Here is a 27,794-nt window from a genome sequence, read left to right on the forward strand (position 1 = left end):
AACAAGCAACACGGAACAAAAAGGCAAGGCCAGTGGCTCATTGAGACCTTGAATTCATCGTTCCTGTCATGGCAACAAGAAGCCCTGACTTTGATATACTGTATGCCTAACGAGAAACCACAGAGCCTAGGACTTGCCAATCAGAAGGTCGGCGGTTCGAATCCCCGCGGTGGGGTGAGTTCCCGTTGCTCGGTCCCTGCTCCTGCCAACCTAGCAGTTCGAAAGCACGTCAAAGTGCAAGTAGATAAATAGGTACCGCTCCAGCGGGAAGGTAAGCGGCGTTTCCGTGCGCTGCCCTGGTTCGCCAGAAGTGGCTTAGTCATGCTGGCCACATGACCCGGAAGCTGTATAAACGCCACTAAAGTGAGATGAGGGCCGCAACCCCAGAGTCGGCCATGACTGGACCTAATGGTCAGGGGTCCCTTTACCTTTACCTTATGCCTAACACACGAAATCAGATGTTGCTGAGTATAATATTGGTGTAGCCCACAGCATCACTGATTCCAAGCATCAGGTAAATGTTTAATAAATGTCCTCCGCTGATCTTATGACCGGGGCTACATTCAAACTTACTAAATAGATAAGAATAGGGCCAAATGAGTTTATGTTGTACATTAACGAAACAAATCTCTTCAGTAGCAATATTTGCCTGCAGATGATTCAGCATAAGTTTGTAGTTTTATCCTGTAGCTTGCGGAGGTGAGGCAGTATAGTTGCCATAATGTCATATATTGTACTCTTTTTTGTGAGCTTCCTATGGAGCATCAACTTTATTGGTGCTAGAAAGGGGACCTCCCTAAACCCGATAAATTAATAAGTGGTAGAATTGTGATTATTTGGGATATGAAGGCAAAATACAAGCTGCAGAAGTATTCCTGGGCTAGCTTATGCAAAATAACCTGGCAGTGTAGGGCCATTAAAAACAACACAAGGCCATTGGCAAGGCAAAAGTCCTTTCCTCTGCCCTGAGGTGTGAACAGATATGGGGAGGTGGGGTTGGAAGGTTGACAGGGTAACTGGATGTCAAAGGAGCCAGCCTCTGCAGAGGATTGGGGGGCAATGCAACATTGTGCAATGTGCTGATGTCCCATGTGCAACATCATCTGAATATTGAAGGTGGCTGCCCCCTGAAAAAAAAATTCAGGGGGCTGAAACTGCCTTGGCCCCTAGAAGTTGGTGTCTATGCTGCGTGTGATGTCACAGAAGACTTTGGGGCTTTTGGCACAAGGCCTGGAATAGCTGAGAACAAAGGACAGAACCATTTGGGCAGGCTGGCTGAAGGGAGGCTGGAAGAGAGGCCTTCGACTCCAGGGCTGCACTGCTGTGGGGAACAAGCCTCTTTTGATGCGACCATACTATAAGATCTGGACTCCCTCCAGGCAGACTGAAGGTGTAAATAGGTGAATAAACCATAATCCTTAAAGCTACGACAGCCTGCAGTGTGTCTTCAATTCCCCAAAGGAGCACAGACCCTGGTTTAGGGCCAAGACCTCTGGAATCCTGTGCATGGCTCAGCCAGAATTGGGGTGGCCGGTAACAACATTAAAGAAAACATAATCTCTTGTACATATTTCTATGTAAAAGAGGACAAGTGGAGCCGGAATATCTTATTTCTGATATCAAGCATTACCATTAGCAGTGTGACTTGTATTCATTCTTGTATTCATTCTTGTGAGTTTCCACGTAGAGAGGAAAGGCAGAAATTAAAGGTATTATACAGCCTACCCCATGACCACCCAGAGCGAGGCAGATTGCAGAGGCAACAGCAGATAAGCCCAGCATCAGCACCAGGAGTAGCCACTGCCAATTGCTGCATCATCCTCTCTTGTTACTTAAAAAAAAACCATTTTCTTAATCAGATGGCAGCAAGCCAGTGTAGCATATGGTAACAGACATTCATTTGAATATTTTTATTTTAAATATATATTGTGATGTATTCAATTCTCCCTCTGTTTGCTTCGTGCAATGAGTGCAATGGGACTTCTGTTTCCTCTGCTTCCCACATCCATCTCCAAAATATGCAACGGAGGGACTTCCAACCCTCTGGAGTTGATTTTGAGGGGATTTTTGGGGGCGGGGCGGGCTGGAAGGGAATAGGAAAGGATAGAGTTCCACTGCCTGCACAAAGTCCATTGCACTGGTGAAGCTTCAGCACTGGGTATCACCCACTATCCTTTTTTTACTTGAAAATAGTGCTTAGCTCCAGATAAACATGTTTGGCATCAGTGGAGTAGAAACAAAAGCAAATCAGTTTGTCAAGGATCCTAACATATTGAGTAGAGTTGCTACCTCCTTAATAACACTAGTCAAGGCACAAATCATAGCATAATGCAGGTGACGGAGGTCTTATAAAATTGCAGATATATAGTAATTTCATAAGAAAGTGTTTCAAACCTTGGAGAATGCCTTCCCTGTTCAGTGTTTATCTCTCCAATTAAAACCATGTCTGAGGTAATCAAATGCACCAGTCTGAGGCAGTGGCGTAGCGTGGGGGGTGCAGGGGGGGCCGGCCGCACCGGGCGCAACATCTGGGGTTAGGGCAAATCCACAGGTTAGGGGGCGCAAATCCACGGGTTAGGGGGCGCAAATCCATGGGTTAGGGGGCGCTAATTAATTGCCTTGCCCCGGGTGCTGACAACCCACGCTACGCCACTGGTCTGAGGTAATCAAATGCAAATTCATACCTCAGCGACCAAAGAGATGTTTTACTTTAAAAAAAAAATCCAAGATTGTAATCTTCCTCTGCAGAGATTCAGAAGCAAGATACTCATATTTTACCAATAATAATAATAATAATAATAATAATAATAAAGTGCAAAATAAAGAATTTAACACCATCATTAAAATGTTTGTCACATGCTCAGTATATGTCATATGATTTGAATAAGCTGTATAAGTTCCTGAGATATAAGGTCGGGGGCTTGGATTCTGGGCTGCTTCAGAATTCAGACCATATGGAAGTCTATGCAAGAAGTAGACTATAATCAAGGAAAGATATTCAGCACAAGGAGCACGGGATCCTAAGATATAATAATATAATAATAATAATTTTTATTTATACCCCGCCCTCCCCAGCCAAGGCCGGGCTCAGGGCGGCTAACAAGCAATAATAAAAACAAGTTGAATGAATACAACTTAAAAACAAGATTAAAATACAACATTAAAATATTGAAACATTAAAATATTAAAATGCAGCCTCATCACAGAAGGAGAAAGGAAAAAGAAAGAGGGGAGGGAATCAAATTGGCTCCAAGCCAAAGGCCAGGCGGAACAACTCTGTCTTACAAGCCCTGGTCTCATGAGGCAGAGCCTTCCACCAGGCCGGGGCCAGTGTTGAGAAGGCCCTGGCTCTGGCTGAAGCTAATCTAACTTCCTTAGGGCCCGGGACCACTAGGGTGTTGCTATTTATGGACCTTGAGGCTCTCTGTGGGGCATACCAGGAGAGGCGGTCCCGTAGGTACGAGGGTCCTAGGCCGTGAAGGGCTTTAAAGGTCAAAAGCAGCACCTTAAATCTGACCCTGTACTCCACCGGGAGCCAGTGCAGCTTGAAAAGCACTGGGTGAATATGCTCCCATGGCAAAGACCCCGTGAGGAGCCTCATATATGATATGGCATCAAAGTTGCTCTACTAGCTCTCTGTCATACAAGTAGAAGCAAACATGGAAATAATCTGAGATAGGTTTTTAAATACTTGAACAACCTTTTCCAGAAGTGAGAATTATTTAAAACATTCTCACCTACTGCACAGTAAAATTCACCTAAGCAGGCGGGGGCGCGGTGCGTGCCCTGGGGACATGACACGTTGCCCCCAGGGGCATGGCACGCCTCCCAGGGGTGTGGTACGCCACCCACGAGGGCATGATGCACCCCCTGGGGGGCGTGGCATCTGGCGCACACGCGGGGATGTATGGCGCGTGTCCAGGGGGGCGCCGCAATGGCACCCTACCAGAATAGTGGTGCCGGGGGCAGTCTGCTCCCTCTGCACTCCCGTTCCTCTGCCAGTGGCCCTGCACTCATCAAGTAAATGTTTAATGTGTTGCCTCTGCTGAACCTATAGCCACCAGCACATAAAGTCTTTATATCTAATCATAAGAATTCCAGTTGAGTTATTTACATTAATGAAATCTTAAGTTACTACAGTTATAGAAGATGATTCATCACACTTAAACACTTTGGTTTTGTAACAAGCGGAGGTCATAAAAGTTCATAACTACTTGTTGAAGATGTTAAAGGTTACTACATTCCAGCAAGATGAATATTTTGTTCTTTTTTTCTTTAAAGTTTATTAAATTTCTCGCTCCTAAATTTTTTGTCATGTACATGGTGATGTCTCGGTGGATGCTTTTTATCACCACACACCTTCTGTGTGCTGCTCACCTAAATACAATCTAGCCGTTCTACTGCCAGCAACTCAAATGATCTTAATTCGTCTATTGCAGGGGTCAGTAACCATTTTCAGCCGTGGGCCAGTCCACCATCCCTCAGACTATGTGATGTGCCAGACTATAATGAACAAATAAAATAATGAACGAATTCCTATGCCCCACAAATAACCCAGAGATGCATTTTAAATAAAAGCACACATTCTACTCATGTAAAAACATGTTGATTCTCAGACCGTCCGCGGGCCGGATTGAGAAGGCGATTGGGCCGCATCCAGCCCACGGGCCTTACGTTGCCACCCCTTGTCTATTGCCACTGACTGATGCTCACTGAAGGCATGCCCAAAAGATCTCTGGGGACTGTAACTGCAATATATATGTACAACCCTTAAATAATGTTTTTAACACAGAGGTCTTCTACAAGACTGTTTTTGCACAAGTCCTTTGTGTTATTTTTATTTTAAAAATGCTAATATAGATGCCATTGCAAAAGTTGCAAGCTTCTGTTTTGCCCATTATCTATTAGCTTGATTTGTATTTATTTCATCTTCCTTTTTAGCTACAGTTTAGACTCAGTGGAGCACATGCTCCTTTTTCTGTTGCTGTTGAAAAAACCCAACAAAAACAGGGAGAGAGGACCGGTCTCCTCCTCAAATTGCTTCCTTACAGAATCAAGAGTTTAAGCTTTTCTATCTGGCTTGCTTGTTTTTTTTTTTGAGAAACAAATACAATATAATGGATTCTGGTAGGTAGTCTTGTATATCTGAAGAAGTGTGCATGCACACAAAAGCTTATACCAAGAACAAACTTAGTTGGTCTCTAAGGTGCTACTGGACAATATAATTGAATGCTGTAAGGTTTTTTGTTCTTTTAATGCTTTAGTTTTAGTGACATGCATTGCAGGTTGGGAGCTCCAAAGCTTTTGTGTGTGGCCAAGTGCCCAACGTCAGCACCATGGCCTCCACATACTGTAGCGCTAATTTTCAAACCATCCTCAAGGGTAGCTTCCCACAGAGCACATTACATTCACCCGAGCCCATGTACACATTTGATCAGAAAGGGAATGTAATCACCTGGTGCCCATTACTGGATTTATATAAAGTCACTCAGATTCGGGAAGAGGTAGACTCCACCATGGGAGCAGGGCCGGGGCAGGAGAGTGCTAGAGTCCTGTCTAGTCAAGTTGCTTGGGATCAATTTCAATCTGTTACCTCTGAGGATGTGGACAGGCTGCTTGGACGAGTGAAACCAACCACCTTGATCCTTGTCCATCCTGGCTTATAAAAGCTAGCCAGGAAGGGCTGGGCGATGGGCTTCGCGGGGTGGTGAATGCTTCTCTCTGTGAGGGAGTCTTCCCAGATCTGCTGAAAGAGGCGGTCATTAAACCGCTTCTTAAAAAAAACAACTCTAGACCCGGCCAATATGGCCAACTATGGCCCAGTCTCAAATCTTCCATTCTTGGGCAAGGTGATTGAGCGAGTGGTTGCTGAACAACTCCAGGCACACCTGGAAGAAGCGGACCATTTGGATCCCTTCCAGTCAGGATTCAGGCCGCATCATGGGCCTGAAACTGCCTTGGTCGTGCTGGTCGATGATCTCCGGAGGGCTGGGGACAAAGGTGAGAGCTGTTTCCTAGTTCTGCTGGATCTCTCAGCAGCTTTTGATACCATCGACCATAACATCCTTCTGGACCGTCTAGAGGGGCTGGGAGCTGGGAGCACTGTTATACAGTAGTTCCGCTCCTTCCTCCTGGGCCGTGTTCAGAAAGTGGTGGTAGGGGATGAGTGTTCAGACCCCTGGTCTTTCACTTGTGGGGTGCCTCAGGGTTCTGTCCTCTCCCCCATGCTTTTAAACATCTACATGCAGCCGCTGGGAGAGATCATCAGGGGGTTTGGGTTGGGTGTTCATCAATATGCGGATGATACCCAGCTCTACCTCTCTTTCAAATCAGAACCAGTGAAGACGTTGAAGGTCCTGTGTGAGTGTCTGGAGGCGGTTGGAGGATGGATGGCGGCTAACAGATTGAGGTTGAATCCTGACAAGACAGAAGTACTGTTTGGGGGGGGCTGTGCGGGTGTGGAGGACTCCCTGGTCCTGAATGGGGTAACTGTGACCCTGAAGGACCAGGTGCGCAGCCTGGGAGTCATTCTGGCCTCACAGCTGTCCATGGAGGCGCAGATCAATTATTTGTCCAGGGCAGCTGTTTACCATGCATACTTGGCTTCAGACACATGCTGAGCGCATGCTAGATGTCATACAGTCTATACAGTCTATATAGACCCCGATCTTTCCACAGGTGGAATTGCTCATACCTTTTCCTGTCTGAAGGCTGGATGATTCCAATATGGAAAGAGCAGAGAGGTGCCCTGGGCCATAGAACCTCTACACTTCCTCCACATTATCAATGCTCTCTTCAGAAAAAGATGAGATACATCCCTTAATATAGGTCTAGATATACTAAGAAACAGCAGCACACATATTGAAGGACTAGAGGGAATTAATTCATAGGGTCTCTTTGGCTATTTTAATTAGCTGCTTTAGATGAAAAGCCTCATGATAGTACTTCAGATCAGACATTCTCAGTCCTTCCTTCATCCAAGGTCTATAGAGGGTCTTATTGGTCACATGACCACGCTTCCCCAAGCGATAAATCCACTGAGCAACAGTTGCTATTTAACAAAGATATCTGAGGGGATAGTTACAGGGAGGGTTGGAAACAAAAATGGGAATCTTGGTAAAACAGAGGTCTTAATTGCTGCAATCCAGTCCAGGCAACTAAGCCTTAGGTGTTTCCAAGACTTCAGCTCGGCATCAATTGAATTATGCCATTTCCCCAAATTCCTTGGCCAAAGTTGCTTGAGATTGTTCATGATAATCATTGTTGCAATCTGGCTCATGGAGAAAATTGGAACATGATTTCTGAGCCATTCATGACTTGATTGAGAATGAGAATACCGATATTGCTCGTGTTCCTGAAACCTGGGTGGATGAGCTGGGATGAGCTGTTCTGACTCAGCTGTGGCTGCCCAGAAACTAGACACAACATCAGCACACGCTGCAGGCATGGATGGGGAAAGGGGGCTTGCTCTTGGCCTGGTGCCATTGTTCTCCTTTAGGCACCAGGGGAAATCTCATTCAGGCAAGCATTTTCAGTTCTGTTAATGAGGTGTTATTAGGAGAATTCTTACCACTTATAGATATTTTGTATATTTTATAGACTATTTATAGATTATTTAGTGAACTCACTGCATGTTTTCTATTGAGGTTTTTTTTGCTGGGGGGGTGGTGGTGGTTGGAATTAATATCAAACTGTACCACAAAAGAAAAAATAGCACTGGTTGTACCAAACTGGTGATTGACTAGAAAGTCTAAAAATCATACTTCTACTCATAAAAGAAATTCTACAGAATTCAGAATCCTGTCATAATAAATTTAACAACAACAAAAATAAAATAATAATAATAACAAGCAGCAGCAGCATTACCAACCTGAGATAACGGCTTCTTCCAAGCACAGTTCACCCCTCCAATTATAATCATATTTGGCATTAGTGGCCTTGGATATTCAGCCACAAAGTCCATTCTCATCAGCCAAATGGATCCATGACTTAGAAGTTCTGTGAGACTCAGATCTCTCTGCAGAAACTCTGAAGCAAGACTTGCATAAGGAGAGTAGACAAAACTGCAGAGGAAGTATTCTGCCAGGTGGAACAGCAGATTTTTCACACGCTGGGCAAACGTCATATGATCTGAGTTTCCTGTCATACCTCTTGGGACATAAGAAGGAGGCCTCGGACACTGCGTAGCTTCAAAGTCAAAACCACATGGTATTCCTCGTAAGAAAAAGACAGAAGGGATGCCAAAGTAGTCAGCAACTATCTGGCCACAAGGCATCATAGGATCTGTAAAGAGAGCATCAAATTTGCTCTCGTTGATATAACTCATCAGTTCTTGGTTGTATAATAAATGTGTGCAAGCAGCTAAGAACATAGCATTTGTCTGTTTCATTCTCTCAATTGTTCTAAAAAACCTGACCAAAAAAGGAAGCTCTTGAAAATTGTCATTTCCAAATTCTTTAATAGAGATATCCATTTCTTCTTGGGTGAAGGGCACTGGATAACTTTTCAAAGTATAAACATCATCTGACGCTTTTATGTGCATATTGATTTCAGGTGCAACGACGACTATCTCGTGTCCATTCTTCTTGAGTTGGTTCAGGATGGATTGCATGCTGAGCCAGTGGCTTCCATCCATGGGTACCACCAGGAGTTTCCCACCAGAAACAAAACTCGAAGAACATAGAAGCAGCATGAGGATGGAAACATATGCCTGGCAGCAGGCCATGGGAGCCATTTTTTTGGTCTGTCCGCTTGCTTCTCTCTCAGAAAGTATCACCTGTATGCTCCAAGCCGCCCCTTATATACTGGAGTGCAAAGTCTGACCTTGTGTGCTCTCTTGAAGTAAACATTTAACTAAAAGCCAAGGCTTCTAGTTAAACATTTACTTTGGGAGGTGCTAAAGCTTATAAAAGGTACTACTGGAATTATACAAAATGTTTAGCCATCCTTCATTTTCTTGTTATTGCTTGCATTGTTACAGAGAATACTTTTGCAGTTGTTATGTTTGATGCTTGTCTGAAAACAATAAAAACTTTCTATTGTAATTATAATAAAAGAACTGAGCGAATGAGTAGTGGTTAGAGCCTGCTCAGCTAAGGAACAGGCACAGAGTCAATGCATTATTTAATCCCATCCTTGCATCCATCAGATGCCATTGTCATAAATGATGTCAGCCGATGGGCAAGTACAGCTGGTGGGCAGCTGAGAGATTCAGGAAGGGGTTGCACTGAAATCCATGCTAAAATGAAGGGGGAATACTTGTTTTACCAGCTTCTTGCAAGGTGTTTTTAAGTCTCAACTTCAGGACTTCAAAGCACCTTGCCCACAGGGTCAACCCTGAGAAGGATCAGGCCAGTGGAAGCAAGATATTTCTCCGACCCTGCTAGGAATTTATCAGTGTGGACTTGATAGTTCTTGTTCTTACATAATGAATCCTATTTATTCTTCAACTGAAAACATCATTGCTCTATAGGATTGTATTTGTGTGACACGTTATTTAATTTAAATGTTCATATTAAATAAACTTCTTGCACAGTTTCATCACCACCTAATATAACACTGTGCTCTGCAGGAGTCTTTCAGCTTCTGAGCTGACTCATCATTATCTGAGCAGTGATAATGTGAGATTTTATCACCAATAGCCTCAGATTTACCCATAATTCCCCTTCCTACTCCTCACAAAGTCTGATACAGTTCTTTTAATTGTGTGGTGCCAGGGGAGCATGTCTGGGATGCAGTCATGACAGCGACACTGCCATTGCCAGCCTTATCATGAGCCGTGCTGAGCTACATCTCTCTTCTCCCCATTTGCTCCTATCACTCCCCGCTCTTGCTTTCCTAGCCAGCTGCCGGCCTGACACCAGGGATGTGGGAGCTCCTGCTTTCACCCTGAGGAAGGGAATGCTGGACTTCTTTAAAGAACCCATTTATCTTAGCCAAATGGAGCTGTAACACAAACATCGGAGATATCTTAGGTGTGAGTTTGTGTGCTAGTAAGGAAAAGAAGTAATAATTCAGGTTCTGTTGAATCAAAGTCAGGCAACACAGAGGTCAGATAAGGCAAAATTCAAAGAAAACATAGTATCAGCATCAAATTTTATTTCGGTCGCAGACCAGCAAAGACAGCACCTTGGATAGCTCCTTGTGACTCTCAGGCTGAGAGAGCAAAATCTAGGGCAGCAAGATCCACAGGGGCAGCAGATTCAGCCTCCAAGAAATGCATTGCTGGCTGCTACTTGGGGGCAGATCTACCGCCTCCTTGGCAGCCCACCCCCAGGCCACCTCTACAGAGGTCTCTCTGCAAAAAGGAGGCACTGCTCGTCTCCCACCCATAGCAAGAAAATGGTGAGGGCTGCCCTCTGGGGTCTCCTGGGTTCTGCACCCCCAACACAAAATAGTCTTTGATTCCCACTTCAACCATTGGGTAAGGCTGATTTGATTCCCCCCGCTCTTGCTGTAGATCTTTACTTCCTCCTTGTTCTCTACGAGGATCTTTATTACCCCTCTGTTCTTGATCTTCACTCACCCCTTCTTCCCTGGTGGATTGGGGGGGGGGGGAGCCATTTTTTGGTTCACCTCAGGTGACAAAATGTCTTGGGCCAGCCCTGGCTCTAACTTACTTTAGGAGCAGCTGAGTGATGGTGCTAGGACATCCAGACAGGAGTCTGTTCTGCTGGGACATCCAGACAGGAGTCCAAGGATGGCAAAGTGGTCTTCTGGGGTTTCAAAGGTGCTGGCAAAAAGGCTCCTCCTGTACTGGAGTCTCCAGGACACAGGAAGGGCTTGCGGCCAGTTCAGATCCTCAAGCAGTGAGAGTGATGTTCTCACCTGATGAGGTTTTGCCTTTCCACCCCTCCCAATGAGACAAGAGGATCTGAAACCAAGCTTATTGTACAAAACACCAAAGAGAAATATGCATGTAATTGCAAATGCAAACAGCCAATACTGTAACTTCAAGCTTTGGCAATGTTAACATAAATATGGGGAAACAAAAAAAAGTTCCTTCCAGTAGCACCTTAAAGACCAACTAAGTTAGTTCTTGGTATGAGCTTTCGTGTGCATGCACACTTCTTCAGATACACTGAGCTTTCGTGTGCATGCACACTTCTTCAGATACACTTTAGGGTGCTACTGGAAGGAATTTTTTTTGTTTTGACTATGGCAGACCAACACAGCTACCTATCTGTAACTATAAATATGGGGTATATTGTAAATAAATGTATAGATTCTGAGTGAGGATGAGAATGGCTAAGACCATCATTTGTTCCACAGAGACCCCTGACACTGAAGTGGAAGACTTCTCCCAAGCAAAAGCTCCACTTTAACAAAAAGCGGATACTACACAAATATGCCTCCACAAGAATGGAGCAATGGGAAGCCATATATATTTACAAAACCACTGCCAAGATCTGTAGCCAGACTCTGCTGCCAGAATCTAGAGCATGGGCGGAGAACATTTTTTAAGTCACAGGTCACAATCCTTTCACAGGCAACTGCCTCATGCCAGTGGTGGGCAAGGCCAAAATCAAAATAAGTTCCAATTAACACATATTTATCCACACATACATGCTACTTTCAGAAAACCTTTACCCATCAGCATCCTCCCTCCCTTCCAATCACAGCAATTTAAAACTCCCTTCCACCTCACTTCTTCTTTGTTTATTTCTCTTTTCTTTCCCTTTCTCCCCCTGCAGTTAGTCTTTTAAAAAAGGTCACATTTCCCCATTAGTCTAATTGTTCTGCAGGAAGGGTGTGATTTTGGAGGTAGCTGCCACTGTCTCATAATCCTGTGCCTCATCCTGGCACAGCAATTTGGGGGAAGTTCCCATGTACTGAGACTAATTGCCAAGTGGGGTGCAGTTAGGGGGAGATGGCAACAAATGGGGAGAAAGTTAAGGCTTTTCTCCCCAGCTGCAGAAGACGGGGCCAGTAGACTAGGAGAAAATGTCCCACCCACACTTCTTTGGCTTTCGTGCTTCACTTTACACTTGCTTACATTGAATGCAATCTCTTTTTGTTTTCATCACACTGAAGATTTTGTATCATCAGCAAACTTGCCTATTTCACTGCTCCTTCAATGACCCTCAAAGCACATGTTCTCCCACCTTGTGGGCTCTAAGTATGCACAGCATAAGCTAAGGGATATAGCCCCATTTGATTCTCCTGTATAGTAAGCCCACAACTTACTCACATTTAACTTATGCGCATTCAGCTTAATTCACTTGGCAATGAATGAATAAATAGGGGGCAGAGGGAGGGAATAAAAAGGGGAGGGAAAAAGTACTTTGGCAATACCACCTGCCATTGTATATTGACTATTCATGGTTTTAGCTTTAGGCACAATCCCTGAAATGTACCCCTGTGTAAGCTGCAGGCCTACTGTACACTGGTGTGCTGTGACTGGGTGTCAATTTGCACAATATCCTATCATCCATCATAGTAACACATGCAGGAATGTACTGGCAGGTAGTGGGGGGTCACTCCTTATCAGGGCATTAAGTACACGCTACCACAACTCTTTAGACCAGAGCTTTCCTTATTGGGTATTGCGACACGTTAGAGTCCACCTGATTCCTGAGTGATGTAACATGATTGGCCGACCCATAGTGGGGGCTGCAGGTCTGCAGTTAGGCTGCCAAAGTCTAAAATAAAAATTTGCCCCCATTTTCTGTTCCTTCTCACACTATCCCCTTGGTTCACAATTCTCTGTTTTATCTGGAAATGATCCCCGGCAAGAGCTAACAAGTTAGGGCAGGATGCATTTCTCAGTTCCAGTCAACACCCCATGCTGAAATGCAGAGGAGAATGCCCCAGACTTTTTCTGCTGACTTGACAGCTGAACTTGGAAGAGCTAAAGTCATGTGTTCCCTGTTTGATAATTCAATCAAAACCACACTGTATCACTTATCAGTTGGCTACTGAAACCTCTGTGACCTCCCATTAAAGCTCCCCTCACAAAGAATCCTGGGAACTGAAGTTTGTTAATCACAGAGCTACAGTTCCCAGCACACTTAATCACAGTTTCCAGGTTAATTTTTTCCCCGGGGGGGGGGGGTTTGCTTGAAATGTACGCATCCATCTAGAGTCAAGCATTCCCTGTTGTCAAGGACATCTCATTAATTCTTTCCTTTTCTGCACCTTGATAAAGTAAAGGTAAAGGGACCCCTGACCATTAGGTCCATTCGTGGCCGACTCTGGGGTTGCGGCGCTCATCTCGCCTTATTGGCCAAGGGAGCCGGCGTACAGCTTCCGGGTCATGTGGCCAGCAGGACTAAGCCGCTTCTGGCAAAGCAGAGCAGCGCACGGAAACGCCATGCATTTAGTTCATTAGTTTTTTCTTTCTAAGACTATAACTGAGCTTAGACTTCTGAAACCAGTGTAATTTTAGGGGAGCAGTTAGTGGCATAAACCCAGGCAGGCTGCCTCTCTTGAGTCTCCTTGCTTTGAGCCCCCATCCCTGTAGCTGCTCATCATGTGAATCTTGCCCAGTAAAACATTGTGCTCAAGGAATGCCTTCCTTTTTAGATTCACCCAGGCACTCTTGTTCCCCCTCCATTTTGACATGTTTCTCATATAGTTTGTAAAGAAGGCCAGGAATAATATAACTGCACACATACCCATTTCTTCTATTTCTCTCTCCTCCTTCTCCCTAGCTTCTACTACACTGCTCTTTTTAATCTGATCCAGTTCTCTGTGGGGGTGTTGGTTTGTATCGTACTCAAATAACACCTTTTTCATCCCCCCCCCCCTTTACCATCCCTCCTGAATAACAGTGTAGCTTGCATGGGGCACAACTAACTTGTGACATAAAAATATAATAACAGTTAAAAGTCACAAATGAAATGGAAAACAGTAGATATAGTTTATACACTATCCCTCAATATCAACAAGCACCAGAAATGCAATTTTGACAAACTCCTGCTGTAACAAGTCAATACGGCCATGTTTCTCAGATCAAATAATCACAGGACCAGGCAGTTTTCTTTAAGCAAAGGTTTATCTCCACAACTGCTGAGCTACAGCCACAAATATCCCATCCCATGCCCCTACCGACCTTGTTTTCGAACAGGAGTACAGAAATCAGCATCTCACTATGATAATTCATTCAAGTGTGGCTGTGTTCGTAGCAAAGAGCATGGTAGCAACACAGATCTAAGCTCAAAACCATCGATACATAGCACCTACCTGTGGCAGGATTTTGCCTTCTTCACAGTTAATTCCTCCAATGAAGACCATATTTGGCATCACAGGTCTGGGATACTCAAATACAAAGTCATATCGTAAAAGCCAGACAGAGCCATTTCTGTAAAGTGTTGGTAAGTGAACGTCTCTCTGAAAGAGTTCTGAAGCAAGCTCTTGGTAAGGAATGTACAGTCTCTTAAAAAGCGGCGTCTCTAAGAAGCTAATGAGCTGGTTCAACACTCGCTGGGCAAATGTCATGTGATCAGTGTGGCTGCTATAGCATCTTGGGACATAAGAAACTGGGTCTGGACATTTGCTGATAGCATGCTCTAAACCACATGGGAATCCACGGAAGAAGTACACAGAAGGGATGGAGAGATGTTCAGCGAGGATGACTCCACATGGCAAAGCCGGATCTGTGAAAAGTGCATCAAACTGAGTCTCTTCCAGGTACTTCATGACTTCTCTGTTCCTCAGAAGGCTTTTGCAATTAATGAAAAACATCTCGACGAGATGCATTAAGCTCCTATATGCTCCTAAAATCATGGCAGGAAAAGAGACTTCGTCAAAGGGTTGGTTGCCAAACGAACGGAAACGCTGGGAAAGATCATCTGCTGTATACGGCACAGCAAATGTTTTCCTAGTGTAATACTTTGATTCTTTCATGAGCAGATTAACTTCTGGAGCCACCACAACTATCTCATGCCCTCTTTCACTGAGCTTCTCCACTACAGCACGCATGCTGAGCCAGTGGCTTCCGTCCTGAGGTATCACTAGCAGCCGCTTTGCCTCTCCAAAGCAGATGAGAACAAAGACAAAATAGACAGCACTGCCATGAAAGCGAGGCACGGCGGAACCCATCTTCAATGACAGCCTATATTTGTTATGTAACCATGTAAAGCTACCTTTTAAATCCTGAGCAGCGTGCCAGTAACCTTGGATTTACCTGCCCATATTGTTAATGATTGGTATAAAGCACAAGGTTGCTGATTAATGAGAGTCACTTTTCCCAGTGACACTGGTGAAATACTTGCACTGGATCAGTTAGAAATTTGGCCTGATTTTGTAGCTCGCACAAAATCTTCTTCAAGCATGGGTGCCCCAAAGTGCTAAAATAATGTACCAGACATAGCTGGCTTCTTGTCTGGAAGTGAGCTCCTTAATACAGCATGCACTTCTTCACATGTTTGTGGCGTGATCTGCTTGCTGTTCCAAATCAATCCCTGAGGGTCAAACTGTAGGCATACATATGCTTGCATCAGCTTGCTTTGTTTACCAAGTGATATTTGACAAGCGGTATGCCACATGATGTCAGTTACATGAATGATCAAACAGGAGTAATATGAACCAACTTTATTCAAACAAACTTGCTTTCAACTCCCCAACTCTCTCTATCCCTGGTCTGTTTCTGCTAACTCACTTCCTGATAGCTGTTCCCTTACGTTTATCTCCCTAACTGCTGCCCTAAACCCTCTTTACTTAGTTCCATTATGCACTTGGAAGCTTTAAATCTTTAAAAGTAAATATGGAGGGAGAAAGGTTAACTTATGAAGACCTACTGATAAGATCAGAAAGTGGATGGAAGATGAGAACTTATGAGGAGTTGAAAGATAAACTAACTGGCTGGTTACAATTCCATCAAATAAATGCGGTATGGATAGACGATAAAAAGTAGGGATGAATGAAAAGAAATCCAAGTTTCAGATAGAGATAATTGAAGGCAAATCCAAATTACTATCTAAAATGTATAACATATTATTAGAGTGGGATACCAAAGATGAAGAAATAAAGGGGGTAATGACAAGATGGGCAATGGATCTGGGATACAATATAGAGTATGGCAAATGGTTGAAATTATGGACTAGTGGAATGAAATTTACGGCATGTGTAACACTCAGGGAAAATTTAGAAAAGATGATGTATAGGTGGTACATTACACCAGCGAAGCTAGGGAAAATGTATAAAACAGGAAATAAGAATTGCTGGAAGTGTAAAATTAAAGAACTAGGGACGCGGGTGGCGCTGTGGGTTAAAGCCTCAGCGCCTAGGACTTGCCGATCGAAAGGTCGGCGGTTCGAATCCCCGCGGCGGGGTGCGCTGCCGTCGTTCGGTCCCAGCGCCTGCCAACCTAGCAGTTCGAAAGCACCCCTGGGTGCAAGTAGATAAATAGGGACCGCTTACCAGCGGGAAGGTAAACGGCGTTCCGTGTGCTGCGCTGGCTCGCCAGAGCAGCGATGTCACGCTGGCCACGTGACCCGGAAGTGTCTTCGGACAGCGCTGGCCCCCGGCCTCTAGAGTGAGATGAGCGCACAACCCTAAAGTCTGGCAAGACTGGCCCGTACGGGCAGGGGTACCTTTACCTTTACCTTTACCTAAAATTAAAGAGGGTAATTTTTTCCATATGTGGTGGACATGCGACGAAATGAAGAAATATTGGGAACATATTTATAACGAGTTAAAAAAAATATTCAAGTATACATTTCCCAAAAGACCAGAAGCATTCCTACTAGGAATAATTGGGGACGAAATCAAAAAAGAAGATAAGATACTATTTCAGTATGCTACAACTGCCGCCAGATTATTAATTGCCCAAAATTGGAAAAATCAAAATACCCCATCAATTAGAGACTGGCAAACAAAATTATTTGAATTTGTTGAACTCGCAAAAATGACGCAAAAAATCAGAAACCAAAAAAATACAAAGTTTATTAACGATTGGAACAAATTTATGATATACATTGAAGGGAATTATAGAAACCTAAAAACTATAGCAGGTTCGATATAAATCTTACGATGTGTAAATCATTAACAATCACTAACTGCAGGGGAAATAAATTATGTATATTAAGAAGCCTGAAAGCGGGAGGGATGGAAGTCATTAGGGTGTAGAAGAATGATGTAAGTTCTTAAAGACAAAGAACTGTAACGGAAACGGACAATACTTTTATGTTTGTTTAGATATTTGTTGTTTAATTTTTTTCCTTTTCCTTTTTTGTAAGTGTGGATTTGTTTTCCTTTTTGGTTACTTACATGAAACTCAATAAAAAGAAATTTAAAAAAATAAATAAATCTGGAGCAGGAAGCTGCTCTCTCTACCCATCAAGCAGGAGCTCTCTTTGTTCTCCATGGAGTGAAAAGCAAGTTGGGGGTCATTTCGACTGGGAAAATGGCATGTTAGTATGGCCATGTTTTAACTCCAAGTAGCTGCATATCTATGGCTGCTTTGCACAAAAATCAAAAACCATTGTGGAATTCTAACTGTCAGGTAATTTAACCTTAAGGCTGTACATTTCACTGTACTGGGCAGAGGTGGGAGGAAAGTGAGAATGAAATTTTGCCATCAGGACCTTGGAGCCTTTGCAAAGGAGCAGCTGTCAGAGGAATTGGCCATTCAAAACAGTTTCTTGTCCCCCCACTTGATTTCATCTAATTCTGGGGGAAAAAGTCATAGCCTTAAAAAAGAAGAAGACCATAGTAAAGAGGGAAGTGTGATGCTTCAGTTTTCCCAAATCAAGAATCAGAATCTGACCCAAGCTGAACAACAGAACTTATGAGTTGGGTCAGTTCAAATTGGGCTATTTCAGAAGTGCTGAATCAATCAGGGTCAAACTGAATAATAAACTCCTAATTTATTTATAAATTCATCAAAACTGGCTTAGGATATACCAACAATCCTCTATTATTTTTTAATTTATTAAATTTGTATACTGCTCTCAATCAGGGCGGTTCACAGCATTTACAAATACAACAGTCATCTTTTGATGTCAGACCATGGATTACACTGGTTTTTAACCTGAATGTGAAATACAGTGGTACCTCGGGTTACATACGGTACACTTCAGGTTACATACGCTTCAGGTTACACACTCCGCTAACCTAGAAATAGTGCTTCAGGTTAAGAACTTTGCTTCAGGATGAGAACAGAAATTGTGCAGCAGCAGTGCGGCGGCAGCAGGAGGCCCCATTAGCTAAAGTGGTGCTTCAGGTTAAGAACAGTTTCAGGTTAAGTACGGACCTCCGGAACGAATTAAGTACTTAAAGCCTCAGCGCCTAGGGCTTGCCAATCGAAAGGTCGGCGGTTCGAATCCCCGTGGCGGGGTGCGCTCCCGTTGCTCGGTCCCAGCGCCTGCCAACCTAGCAGTTCGAAAGCACCTCCAGGTGCAAGTAGATAAATAGGGACCGCTTACTGGTGGGAAGGTAAACGGCGTTTCCGTGTGCTGCACTGGCTCGCCAGATGCAGCTTTGTCACGCTGGCCACGTGACCCGGAAGTGTCTCCGGACAGCGCTGGCCCCCGGCCTCTTAAGTAAGATGGGCGCACAACCCTAGAGTCTGTCAAGACTGGCCCGTATGGGCAGGGGTACCTTTACCTTTACCACTGTAAAGCTTGTCTTCTTCAGTTAAAAATGCTGAAGTATGTGGTTTTCTTTTTTGTGCCCACAACTCCAGCCTAGGTAGAATAAGAAATCCATGTAGAATGAGAACGAAGCCACCGAGTCATCAAGTCCAACTGCTGAACGCCTGACCTACAGTAGGAATCCAACCTATACCTTATCAAAGGAATAAGTACCACAAAGGAATACAGGGCATACAACTGGAATCATTTTAGCATTTTTAAGTCAATCGTATTTATTTATTTCACGTTTATTCGTTCAGAATGTCACTGCTGTTTAGATAGGCTGTATTTCCCCTGGGGCCAAAAACCCAGTTTGCACCCACCCACCCACCCAAGCATTTGTGTACATACACACACACAGGCTGGGAGCCTCTGTGGTGCCCCTCTAGCTATGGCACTGCTTTAGGTACCTTTAGCATTACCATGCTTATCACAAGAGATCAGGATAGGTGTGCTCCACCTAAAAAAGCCTCAAGCCCCATTACCTAATTTAATTAAGATATTTATATTTGAGCACTTTGACTGTAATTGGAGAAAGGGAGCCAGAGGTAACTGCAAAGTGGATAGATCAAGAAGTATTATATCCTCTGTCTGTAACAAAGGAAATTGGTCATTTAAAACGTGTGTTTGCAATGGAATTTGTATGTCAGAATAATTTGTATCTTCTTCATGGGAACCCTGTAGACGTATCTAATGGACATTAGACTTGCAGTTTATTAGGAATTCCAGATGTTTACCATTGCCAGAAACAGACTGGTAGCCAGTGGAGCTGCTGTAACAAGGGTCATATGCTCCTTACTAACCGGCCCGTCAACAGTTTGTCTGCACCTCTTAGGGCCAGTTGAAGTTTCTGACTACATTTCAAAGGCAACCCCGCAGTAATCCAAACAGGATGTACAGTGGTGCCTCGCAAGACAAAAAGAATCCGTTCCGCGAGTCTCTTCGTCTTGCGGTTTTTTCGTCTTGCGAAGCAAGCCCATTAGCGGCTTAGCGGATCAGCTGATAAGCGGCTTAGCAGATCAGCTGTTAAGCGGTTTAGCGGATCAGCTGTTAAGCGGCTTAGCGGATCAGCTGATAAGCGGCTTAGCGGATCAGCTGTTAAGCAGCTTAGCGGATCAGCTGTTAAGCGGCTTAGCGGATCAGCTGATAAGCGGCTTAGCGGCTTGGGAAAAAGGGGGGGGAGGAAAAAAACCCTGCAGGAACTCGCAAGACATTTTCGTCTTGCGAAGCAAGCCCATAGGAAATTCGTTTTGCAAAGCACCTCCAAAACGGAAAACCCTTTCGTCTAGCGGGTTTTCCGTCTTGCGAGGCATTCGTCTTGTGGGGCACCACTGTAACTAAGATGTCTCATTGTGGCCAGATCAGACTACAGGAATGGGCACAGATTGTGCACAAATTTTAACTGTGCAAATGCATTTCTGGCCACCACAGAAACCTGGGTATGCAGACCCAGGGCTGAATCTACTCATACATCTGGGTCCACATGCTCAAGTCCAACCGGCTGCAACACATCCAACAAAACATACTCCAACAGCACAATATGTCTATTCAGAAGTAAGTCCCATTGACCTCTCCCAGCAATTACGCAGAAGACCCTAGCAGCTCTGATATAGTTTCTATGCAGCCAGTCATCCATGCAACTATACACCAGACTTTTACCTAGTTCACAAAGTGTAATCAGAACATTCTTTTATAATATACCCCTAGCATCCTATGTGTGTTTACCTGGAAGTAAGTTTCACTGAATTAAATGTAACTTGCTCTTGAGTAGGTGTGCATAAGACTGCAACATTAGTTTTGGAGCCATGTCTTAAATTCTATCACTTGGTGTATTCTAAACGGTTTGATTTCATTTGCAATGTTATCTGGATGATGTTCCATTCATTATGGAAATAACACAAATGTAACCCTCATGATTGACGTTCACAATGTGCAATTTATTATTCATATCCTTTATGTGCACAAGCACTTCTTACTTAAATGCAATTTTTATCCTTAAAGAATTTGTGAATAAAAAGTAATGGACGCACCTGTGGCAGGATTTTGCCTTCTTCACAATTTATCCCTCCAATGAAGACCATACCTGGCATCACAGGTCTGGGATACTCAAATACAAAGTCGTACCGTAAAAGCCAGATAGAGCTATTTCTGTAAAGTGTTGGTAAGTGAACATCTCTTTGTAGAAATTCTGAAGCTATATCTTCATACTTATTATACAGAGTTTTAAAAAGTGATGTTTCTACAGAATTGACAAACAGATTAATCACACGTTGGATGAAAGTCATTTCGTCTGTGTACCTGGTATAGCATCTTGGGATATAGGAAGTAGGGTTTGGAGATTTACAAATTGCATGCTCTAAACTGCATGGGAATCCACGAAAGAAGTACACGGAAGGGATGGAAAGATGTTCAGCAAGGATGACTCCACATGGCAAAGCTGGATCTGTGAAAAGCGCATCAAACTGAGTCTCTTCCAGGTACTTGATGATTTCTTTGTTCCTCAGAAGGCTGTCACAGTTGTAGAAAAACATATTTATTATATACATGTTGTTCTGATATTCCTGAAGAATTGTGTAAGGAAAAGAAACCTTGCGGAAAAGGTTGGAAGCAAACTTTCGAAATCCAGCATCAAGATCTGCCTTTTTGTATGGCACTGGGTAGGTTTTCTGTTTATAATGCTTCGATTCCTTTAAGAGCAAATTAATTTCTGGTGCCACCACTGTTACCTCATGGCCCTTTTCACTGAGCTTCTTGACAACAGCATTCATGCTGAGCCAGTGGCTTCCGTCCTGAGGTATCACCAGCAGCTTCCCAGTTTCGGTAAAGTTAATGATAGCAATCAAAAACAGAAGCCATGCAGTCAAGTGGATAGGCCGATGAAAAAGATAAGCCATCTCTTCGTCCAGAAAAAAGTCTGTCAATAAGAGGAAACCCTTGTGTATTTCTGTATTGTGTACTTGTTTAGCGCAGGAATAAAAAACTAATCTTGCTTTAGTCTATAAGCCAGATATTCTACCTGTCTGCATTAATCATTAGTCCAACACCATCTGATGAAAGTTCATGGCCATGAAAGCCCTCCTGTTTGCCCTGAGAATGAAGCACCATAAGCAATGGTGCAATCCTACAGCTCATTTATGAACTAACAAAAGGCCCTGACTAGGAAGGATCAGGAAAGGAAGTGATAGGCTAATCTGAAGTGCAAAGCAGTAAAAACAGGTTTTGTAACAGCTAGGGAAAGCTGCTGATAAGAGACATGACAGTTCAGAGACCAGATCAAAATGTGATTATAAACTGTGGTTTTGTGATAAGTCTGTAAAGGAAGGGGGGCTGGATGAGAGCCAACAACCTGAAGCTCAGTCTGGATAAGATTGAGGTGCTGTTAGTGGGCGATTCCCTAAACCAGATGGATAGAAGGCTGCCTGCTATTGATGGGGTGCCTTCCATCAGCTTCCGCTGGTAGCCCAGCTGGGCCCCTATCTGGACAGAGACAGCCTAACTCCTGTCGTCTGTACTCTAGTTAGTGTCTTCTTCATTAGATTATTACATGTTATACGTAGGGCTGCCTCTGAAGACGGTTCGGAAACTTCAGAATTTGGCAGCTAGGTTGCTCACCAGGGCAAGATGGCGTGAGCATATTACACCAGTTCTGGTGCGACTGCATTGGCTGCCATTTAGTTTCCAGGCCTAATTCAAAGCGCAGCTTTTGGCCTATAAAGCCATAAACGGCTCAGGACTGCAATTCCTCAAGGACCACGTCTCCCCATATGAACCAACCCAGACCCTGAAATCCTCATTTGAGGCCCATTTTTGTGTGCCCCCCCCCCCCGCATGAGATTTGTGGAATACTTAGGCACCAGCCAAAAACGCTACTTTGGCTGCTTAACATTCTAGGCCCTTTTAAGTGTGGGATGGGAGTTATTGGTTTGTTTTTCTTATGTATTTTATGCTCTCATTTTGTATTTCTATGTTCTGAGTCGCCCTGTGATCTTCCGATAAAGGACGGTATACAAATTTAATAAATAATAATTAAAACATAGCTTCTGATCACCAGTAGCAGAAACTGTGATTCTGAATGCGGGTTTAAACCATGTTTTGTGCTTACTTTGGTCGGGTGAAAGATCAGAGTCATAGCTGTCAACTTTCAGATTTGAAAATAAGGGATCAGCAGCCTCACCTGTCCCGGAGACAGTCTACGGGATATCTAACAATCTGGGATAGAACCGGAAAACGGTGCTGAAATAAGGGAATTTCCCGCAAAAAAAAAGGGAAGGTTGACAGCTATGATCAGAGTTGATAAGCCATAGTTTTGTCTGTTGGTCTGCCTCTGTGCTAAGAAACTGGAGTGTTGCACAGACAAAAAGCTGTTAACTATGGACATGCTCAGAGGTTAGCTTAAACTAAGTTCTGCTGCAAAATCAGCTCAGCCCAAGGGCCAAACTACACATGACAATGGGAGATTTGACACACTGGAGATGAGATGTGTGTGTGTGTGTAAAACCTAAGCTATACTTCTCAAAGTTTAGTAATCTAAACTGGATTTTGAGGGCTCAGGCCTCACTTCAGAGTAGTTGATTGGGCTTGGTGTGCTGATGTAAAAGGAAGTAGCTCCCCAGAATAAATTAGATTACCAGTATGGAGCACCTATACACATACAGCTAACTTGTCACTGAATGTGTATATGAGCAGTGGAGGCAGCAGGGCACATAACCTCAGGGGCTATATCTTTTTTCATGTGTAGTAAACACGTGGAAGCAAAGCTTAAAAAGATCTATATAAAAGTTAAGCAGTCTTCAATTTGAGTTAATGAAATTTCATGGAGTCTAGTGCGTTTTGTGTGCCATGAAAGTAGAGAGATTTCTGACTCCTGCCTTTTCACTCTTCAAATGGATCTTCTGCATGATATTAGAGGGGAACTACCTACCAATTATACTAGCTAATAGGGCTGTGCATAAATAATAAAATAAATATATTCACCTTTGAACTCACTTTTGTTTGCTCAGATAACAGGTTGCTGAGATGACAGGTTGCCTCAGCATGATTTGACATTATGTGGTTTGCATCTGAGGTGAAATGTCACCTCATTTTCTGAAGCTCCTGATTACTTCCTCCTGGACTATAATTGGAAAATTAATAAATATTTATAAACTTACAACATTTCTGATAGAATTGGATGAAATTTGGAGCATAGTACCCATTCAGACAGAATGAAGCCTGTCAAATTTCATATTAATAGGTGGGTTTTTGTTGCTGTACAGGACATCTTTAACATTTGTGTGTTACTTAAAGGGAAAAAGCAATTAATTCCTATAACATTTTTATTTCTTGACAAAATTATTAGAAATAAATAGAAGTTTTTGTGCTGGGTTAGGTGCCTTTAACATTTTTAAAGGGAAGTGACTTTCCCCCCTGTGGTCAATGTTATGTGACTGCTACATCAACATGCAGTGTTTTAGTATACACAATAAAAATTAAAAATAACCCTCCTCACTTCTAAGCTTGAAAGCCCCATCTACCTACTCTTCATGATAAAGGTGTTTTGGTCTTCATTTCTTAGCCAAGGTGGCTGGCTCATCACTTTGGCTTTATTTCAAAAGCAGGTTATTTTTGAGCTATTTCTAGTACGCAAGCAGGTGTCTTTCTCTCTTATGATCCCACTCTCTGCCCTTACCTGCCTGATAGGTCCAGAGGTACTGAACACAGGATTAATGCATTCAAGCTTACCTCTGGAACGTCATAGTGCATCAGTTACTACAGGACAGTATTTTGTTTTTCCCATTACCATCATCTACTCCCTCTTTTCTGCATTGACTGTCCATGCACACAAGTAGTACAAGTGATACTTCCCGGTATAATTGCAATCCTAGTCATTGCTTTCCAATGTCTTCTTTCCAAGTAAATATGCACAGGATTGGGCTACCATGTTTTAAATACTGTCAAGGAGATAAAGAACTATACAACTTTTAGAAGATATCTGAAGGCAGCCCTGTGTTGGGAAGTTTTTAATGTTTGATGTTTTATTTTGTTTTATATATTCTGTAAGCCTCCCAGAGTGGGGAAAACACTCTTGGGCAGGATATTGTTGTTGTTCTTTTTCTAATCCTGTCTGTCTTCTGTTGGCCAGCAATGATGAAGAGGACATGTCTTAAAAATAAAGCAACTTAAAACAAACAGTGCATTAGTTAAGACTAAATTCTTGAAGTGACTATTTTGCAAAAGAAGCCAGCAGTTTCTGTATCTGATTAATTAATATCAATCATTCATACAAATGGGAGCACATGGCTGGTCCAGAACATTTTGCTGCCTGAATTGCATTCATGCTGCAAAATAGGCACAAAAGTTATAGTTCTTATAAGGTGAGCATATTTCAAAGGAACGGATTAAGATAAAAGGTACAAGAGTCCTGTCCTCTATTTACCTCTGACTGTACTAATATCTGACTAGCAATTAAACATTGGTTAGATATCACACTGTTGCCTTGCATCAGGACTTTAGTAGATATCTGCCTGAAATTGGATCAAATGTTAAAACAACAGACTTTGAACTGATTACCTCCCTATGGATAGGAAGAAATGCATTTAAAATTCAAGCTGATTGTGTTGATTCATGCTAGGTTAATCTGTTAACTCAATTTTATAGTGGCTGTTCTCAAGCTATATTAACTAGAACTTGTTCTTTCATCATCCTGTTCTTTATTGTTTTAAACAGCTTTTGTAAAATGTGCTAAAGTACCTTCACCTCTAAACTGGGTAAACAAGCTAGCTCCAGAACTATATTTTATATCCAACACCCCCCCCCCCAAACTGGAGATTGTTAATCAGTAAGAAATTGTACCAGAGTTCTGAGAAAAATTTAAAAAAGGTGCTGAATATTTTATATACTGTATAGAAAAAGAGATGTCCAAGTCTCAATGCTATCTAGAAACAATGTGTTCTGATCTGAAAGTCCTGGATGACTTCACTGCCATGCAATAAGTATAGCCAAGAGTACCAAGTAGGGTGCCCTCCCCATATTTTCAATGAAGGGGCTGGGCCCTTTCAAATTTATGCTGTGACAGAGCAAGGCAGCATGCATGGGTACAGCCAGGGCTTTTTGGGGGGGCCATAACTTGCCAGATTTCAGTTCCAGCACTTCTCAGCTGTGCGCCATTGCCATTCTAATTACTTTACAGTAATTACTTTTTACATGTTTTTGCTATTAAAGATTTCTGGGTTTACAAAGGTATGCCTAATGTCTCTTTTTTCAAGTTACATTTAGAACAAGGGTGAGTTCATGGTGAGTTCTGGCACCTCTTTTTCTAGAAAAATTGTTATGTACTGAAGTTCTCACCCTGGGCCAGCAGGGGGGATACTGTAGATAGTTTTCACTCAGGTCCACATATGCAGATAAGGGATTGAAAGTGACGTTCAGTGATTGGATAGTTACAGAAAGTGGTTACTGTTGTGTTGTAGTGGAGCTCTATATAAGCAGGCTGACTGAACCCTTCCGTTCAGTTCTGTTCTGGCCTGTGAATAAACAAGAGCTGTTTGAAGAATCACTGTGTCATCTGATATGTTCACCCACAACTTAACAAAAATAGCACTGGATAAAGCTATATGATCTAGTGTGTATCTGAACAGCCTCACATGGAGTCTTTCACTTGTGCTCTAGCTTTAAATCAAGCATCACTCAAGCAGAATGTAAAATGCTGGTTCTATCCCCTGTCTTTTTGCACATGAAAAATGTGTTTTTAATTTGAAAGGGAAGAAACAGTATCCTACTATGACAACCTTGTAATGTAATCCACTACTAATACTGCGGGTAGGAGGTGGTCTGGGGTTAAGAGGGAGAGGTTTTCATCTACCCTGTTTTGTGTTTCAGGGTTATTTTGTACCTTCAAACACACAGCTACACTTTCCCACAACAGAGTTGTCCTCCATTTACCCACTCATGGGAAACGTGTGTGAGGGGTGGAGTAAGGTAACATGCAGTCTTGTACTGGGCAATTCAAGGTAGCCTCTTCATGGATATTGAAGTGTCAGCCCCAGACCCATCTCCAACCTGCAGTATTTACATTACAAGGTAGTCAGAGTCTCTTTCAAAATAAAAGTATATTTTTTCATGTGCAAAAAGACATTAATTAGAAACAGCATTTTAAATACTGCTTCTTAGTCGAAACACTACCCCAAACTCTTTCTATAATAGATAGGTAGCCGTGTTGGTCTGCCATAGTCAAAACAAAAAAAAAATCCTTCCAGTAGCACCTTAAAGACCAACTAAGTTAGTTCTTGGTATGAGCTTTCGTGTGCATGCACACTTCTTCAGATACCAAATCTGAAGACGTGTGCATGCACACGAAAGCTCATACCAAGAACTAACTTAGTTGGTCTTTAAGGTGCTACTGGAAGGAATTTTTTTTGTTCTTTCTATAATGTTATGAGTTTGTGGGTTCTAGACTCCCCAAAATTCCTGGGTCCAAAAAATGTTAGAAGTTAATCAATGCTTGGAGTGTTAAAAACTGGCTGCTAGACACTGGATTTAGCAGTGTTCAAAGACAGCCCAAACCAGCTTCCCATGTACAGAAAATCTCCTGAGGTGCTGGGCCATTAGATAGAAGACAAAGAGAAGGTGAGGAGCCCTTAGGAAAGACAAAAAGAAGGGACTCTGGGCCAGATGACAAATGGGAACTACCGTAACTCAGAGTTAGTTTGAAAGACAAAGAGCAGAGTTTGAAGCAGAATTGAGTTTAGGATTGGAGTTTGCAGGGTGTGACCTAGGAAAAAATGCCACAAGCTGGAGAGAGGGTCAGAGTCCTGTTTTTGGAGCATGTTTGATTTCTGTTTGAACCCAGGGCTGCAGCTATAGGAGAATCAATATCCTCTTGGAGTTTTCATGCTGTGAACCTCTCCATCATAGGCTCAGGTTGCATATACAGTGGTACCTCGGGTTACCTACGCTTCAGGTTACAGACTCCGCTAACCCAGAAATAGTGCTTCAGGTTAAGAACTTTGCTTCAGGATGAGAACAGAAATCGTGCTCCGGTGGCGCGGCAGCAGCAGGAGGCCCCATTAGCTAAAGTGGTGCTTCAGGTTAAGAACAGTTTCAGGTTAAGAACGGACCTCCAGAATGAATTAAGTACTTAGCCCGAGGTACCACTGTATATGTAAATAAACCATGAATCATGAAGACAACACATTTTCCGCTGTTTCATTCCCCCCAAAGAAACCTGGACTCTGGGTAAGC

At 43.1% G+C, this 27,794-nt stretch overlaps 1 protein-coding gene across 3 annotated transcripts in view; it reads right to left on the minus strand.

The window, feature by feature from the left end:
* LOC114582812 (UDP-glucuronosyltransferase 1A6-like) overlaps nucleotides 1-21,577 on the minus strand; it is a 46,378-nt gene extending 24,801 nt beyond the window's left edge. Inside the window, exon 1 of one of the 3 annotated variants that reach the window (XM_077919069.1) lies at nucleotides 20,606-21,577. In XM_077919069.1, coding sequence (XP_077775195.1) covers nucleotides 20,606-21,469 — 864 coding nt within the window. In that variant the 5' untranslated portion in view covers nucleotides 21,470-21,577. Of the gene's footprint in view, nucleotides 1-7,870; nucleotides 8,776-14,184; nucleotides 15,070-20,605 lie in introns of those variants that run through there. The other 2 variants (XM_077919072.1, XM_077919062.1) reach the window with 2 other exon arrangements.
* Nucleotides 21,578-27,794: the final 6,217 nt, after the last annotated feature.

The sequence above is a fragment of the Podarcis muralis genome, chromosome 1 (genome assembly GCF_964188315.1).
Source record: "Podarcis muralis chromosome 1, rPodMur119.hap1.1, whole genome shotgun sequence".
NCBI classification, from domain to species: domain Eukaryota; kingdom Metazoa; phylum Chordata; class Lepidosauria; order Squamata; family Lacertidae; genus Podarcis; species Podarcis muralis.